The 4,345-nt window shown below is 51.3% G+C and overlaps 1 protein-coding gene across 2 annotated transcripts in view; it reads right to left on the bottom strand.

Moving 5' to 3' along the window:
• Window positions 1-4,288, bottom strand: part of JCAD (junctional cadherin 5 associated) — a 56,930-nt gene extending 52,642 nt beyond the window's left edge. The window contains exon 1 of one of the 2 annotated variants that reach the window (XM_083825431.1): window positions 4,117-4,288. In XM_083825431.1, the coding sequence (XP_083681557.1) occupies window positions 4,117-4,154 (38 nt within the window). In that variant the 5' untranslated portion in view covers window positions 4,155-4,288. The remainder of the gene's footprint in view (window positions 1-4,116) is intronic. The other variant, XM_083825428.1, reaches the window with a different exon arrangement.
• Window positions 4,289-4,345: the final 57 nt, after the last annotated feature.

The following is a 4,345-nucleotide window of genomic DNA, read 5'->3' as shown; positions in this document are numbered from 1 at the left end:
GTGGAGGCTGCAAATTGCAACACGGGTTCACCTTAAAATGCTGCTCAGTTTGGTTAGGCTCAGGGATGGAAACATGGAGGATATTTTATCTGTGGCTACAGAGCTGGAGTCACCATGTGCGGTGAGCTGAGCACAGCCAAGACTCAGCGCTGCTGTCAGAGGTTTGATGCAAGGAGGCGCCTCCTGCCCTGCAGGTGGAAAACGCCGAGGGCACAAACAAACAACCGGCAGTAGGAGGAAAGAAGAGAAAACGAGAGAAATTCACCGCTGAGGGACAAGGCATCTAAATGAAAGTGAAGACATGCTAAAAGGGTGTAAGCAGTTAAAAAAATGCCCTCAGAGAGCTTGAAGTTATTAGGAACTTGTGTATGTCATGGTTTCATACAGACAGTTAGGCTATGGGATTCACAAGGGTATTGTGAATGATAGAAAAGGACTTAGGGGAATCTATGGCACTTAGTTTAGGCTGGGAGACCTGAATTTACATCTGGGTAGGGGTTTCCCAAATAGTCTTTGCCAGTGCAAGAGGCTGAAATGCTCATCTTCCTCACCTTATGCTAGTTTCTTTTGAAAAAGGTAAATCCTTTCCTTATCCTTGCACCCGAAGACGTGGCACAGCCCCCATACAGAGTCGGGTATGATTTGCACAGGGCCGGGATGAGCCTGACTCTCTGCAGCCATGGGATCTGGGGTCCTCAAAGGTGCGATACGACCACCTTCAGAAACCCAAGACCTGGTGTGGCTCCAGACAGAAGACCCGGCCCGCGCAACCTGCAGGCTCCGGGAGTCTGCAGAGCGGATCAAAGCAGATCGTTTGGAAAATAGCATTAATTCCTGAGACAGAACAGTTCATAACTCATGATTACTTGGAAACATATGAGAAATAGGAATTACACAAAAGCCTCGCTTTGTCCATTGAGGAGCTGCAGAATGAATTTCATGAACTTTAATTTCCAGCAAAGAGCGTGTCCCAAGGCGCGAGGCTGTGGCTGTTGAGCTGGTCCCGTCCCACAGACTGCTTTAATTCAACCAAACCTGTAGGAAGAGCACGAGGGGATAAAGCCAGCTGCCAGCCGTGAGTAGAGCTGGGGTAGGAGCGGGGTCTGGGTTTGGAGCAGGTCACAAGCGATGAAGGTTTTGGGTTCACACCTGAACTCCATTTCAGTTCTCCTGCAAAAAAACTTGCTTAAAACTCTTTGTTGTGACATCTGCGACAAAGCGAGCACTGCCTGCCACGGCAGCCGGTGTAGTCTCGTGGCTTCTTGGTGCTCCCTCATCTCTCAGCAGTGGTCTGTAGGCAGCTCTGGTCTCTGCTTATGCTGCCAGCTCCCGAGGAGCTGTGGCTGCTCCTCCGGTCTTTGACCAAACCCACACCGCCTTGCACATTGGAGTCCTTATGTGAGCACGGGGCTCCAAGGAGCTGATGGAGATGATGAAGCACCACTGCCTGCCTTTGTGAAAGGAGAGGCTGTACGGGGTGCTCCATGGCTCATAGCCCTAAAAGAAGTGAAAGGAGCCACCACTTCCTGCAGCTCCAGCGGGAAGGGAAGCGAGCAGACTGCCGCTCTCTACCTTTCGCTGTGGGAATCATGTCAAGTGGCAAAATGGAAACCCTGACATTTCACCATCTGTCTGAAAGTGCTGCACACGCATTACACACAGAAATAGGCCGCAAGAATAACTTTAAGACTGAAAAACCCACGAGGAAAGAGCCTGCAGAACTAGGGCTCCCTTTTGCCATGTGTTATAGCACTTGTTCACTAGATGATCACACAGCATTTTGCTAGAGGTCCCAGCTTTATCCCATGGGGCGGGGTGGACAGTCTTCACTGATTAAGACGTTGTACGGTATTTTGTTTTTTCCTTAGTGCTGTGTGGTCCTAGGCTTTAACTGCCACCCAAGTCCTCCTCTGTGTACAGAGGACTGATTTTCCCAACAGCGGCACATCTCCCACGGGCTCTGGGTGCTTCACAAGCATTTCTGAGCTCTGGTACCTGCCAGGGTTGAGTGATGCTTCAGCCCCTCGTCCCTGCAGAGCTGTGGGCAGGCAGCAGGAGCAGCAGGAGCTTGGCAGCACCGCTGGGTGCCCGGGAGCATCGGGGTCAGCGCCGGGAGCTGCTGGGACAGTGGGCTGGGCTCGCTCACGCGGGAAGAAATCTCAGCAGATTTTGACTACTGAGCACTAGCATGTCCTTAATAAGTTGCTATTTTTTCCCTCCAAAGTCTATCACGAGGCCAAATTGGAAGAGATTTACAAAGTAAAAAAAAAAAAAAAATTAAAACAACCCACAGTCCTGACAGAAAGCTCAGCTTCTGCCAAATTTCAGATCTCTGCTCCAAAGCGCAGAGGGATAAGAACTATCCAAAGAAAGGATCACCAGGTCCCCCCTCCTGTTTCTTCCTTTCCGCTTTTTCCAGTTGCACAACAACACCTTTTCCCCCTATGCTCATTCTTGGAAATAGCTGGACAGCTTTGGCTGAAATTTTCCAGAAAAGAACTTAGCCTGAGGCAGACAAACAAGTTGGAAAAATTCAGTCTAAATGCTTCGAGTCTGGCAAAGTTATAAGGGACCGTGAATGCGGTCTTATAGCGAGGCGTGTACGAGAAATCTTAATCACAGGAGTTACATGCAATCCCACCCCTGACACATCCAGCCTTAGAAAAGCTGGTGACGCTGTTCCATTCAGGTGTGTCTTATCACGATTCAGATTTGTCACTAGGAAAAAAAGCTTTAATGCAGTCATCCCACTGAGCCTTCCCACTCCCCTTCCTACTCGAACAGCTCTTCCCATCTGACAACTGGTCGTACAAAAAAACCACGCTTCCCTCACCTCCAGCATTTGCATGAGAGCTTCTGACTCTTGGATGGGGGCAGCTGATGCTAAAATGGGACTGCTCTCTGAACTAACATGCTCAAAATTAATAAAAGAAATAAAGCAACACACTCCTCTGGCAGATTCCCATGCATATTTTCCATGAAAGTTCATTTTTCCACATGAACAAATTGTGAGTATGCGGGGGATTTTCACTGAATCTTGATATGGAGCTTAGGATTCTTGGCACCGCTCTGGGAAGTTGCAATGACATCAGCTTGACTTTCTATATGGAAATTTTATAGTTGCTGCCTGACCACATTTCTTTGTTCTGTGCATATTCTCTCTCCTCCGAGCTGCCTCTCCGCCACGGCGTGCTGTACACAATGTGCTATCGTGAAAAACTCTGCGTTTGTGTTCCTTGCAGCCTCGCTTCCCCCTCCCTACGCCAGGCACCCAGATGATAAAACCACATTTCCTCCTCCAGGACAAAGCAGCGGCGTTGGCTGGAGGGACGAGGTTACCTCTGCCAGGCAGGAGCTTCCCCACAGCACGGCAGCTCAGCGCTGCGAGGGACCTGGCACGCAGAGCATCCTCCTCCTCCTCCTCCTCCCTCCAGAGCAGCAGAGGAGTTGGGTGCGTGCTGCCAGGCTGGCAGGGCTTTGGGACAGCGGGGACCAGGGGAGGGCAGCTGTGGCAGGCAGGAGGTGCGCCCTGAAGCGCTGTGAGAAAGCATCTTGCCTCGCTCAAGGCGATGCTTTCCTACATCCCCTGGGACACGGAAAGCAGTAAGAGCAAATAAAGGCAGTCAATTATCCAGCACGCCGCATCCCAACACTTCTGAGCACCCCGCGCTGCCGTTGCCACAAGAGCCTCAGCGCATCCCCTGCTCCCAGACCCGCTGCCACCTCCGGCACCGCGCTGCCTCCTGCGTGGAGCCCCCTGAGAGGGGCTGCACCTGGGGGTCAGCAACACGCCTGCCGTGCTGCAGGCTGGCCGGACCACAGCGGTGCCCGGTTCTGCTATTTGCTGCCTTTCCCACACGTTCAGCCTCTCTACCGTGCGGCGGGGAATTGCTGCTGCTAGCCTCGCCGTGCCAGACTATCATTTCATCGTTGCTCTGCTGTACGGGAGCAGCCTCCAGAGCAGATTAACAGTTAAAGATTGTGAAGCCATTTCCCAAACGCTTCTCGCTGTAGAAGCAGCAACATTTTTACAGTCACATTTGCGTTTTTACAGTCACATTTACAGGCTCCTTTATGTACACATGCAGACGCAGACAGAACGCAGAAGATCTTTACCTTGCTCGCACGCAGGAGAGCCCCTGCCTTCCTCGCATGGATCAGAAGTAGGATGGGAAACAAAACCGGGAGAGACCCTTCAACAGCTTCATCTGCGGAGAGTTGTCTAAATCCCGAGCCTGCTCCCACTAGCAGCTCTAAGTTTGTGCTCTCAATAGAGGCTGTGTTATTTTAACCACAGGATTTCTGGTCGTGGGGGAGGAGAGATGGATTAGGTACGTTTGCAATC

This window comes from Anser anser (assembly GCF_964211835.1).
Source record: "Anser anser genome assembly, chromosome: 2".
NCBI classification, from domain to species: domain Eukaryota; kingdom Metazoa; phylum Chordata; class Aves; order Anseriformes; family Anatidae; genus Anser; species Anser anser.
Note: the sequence above shows the minus strand (reverse complement) of the source record. Positions and strands in the feature narration are given on the sequence as shown.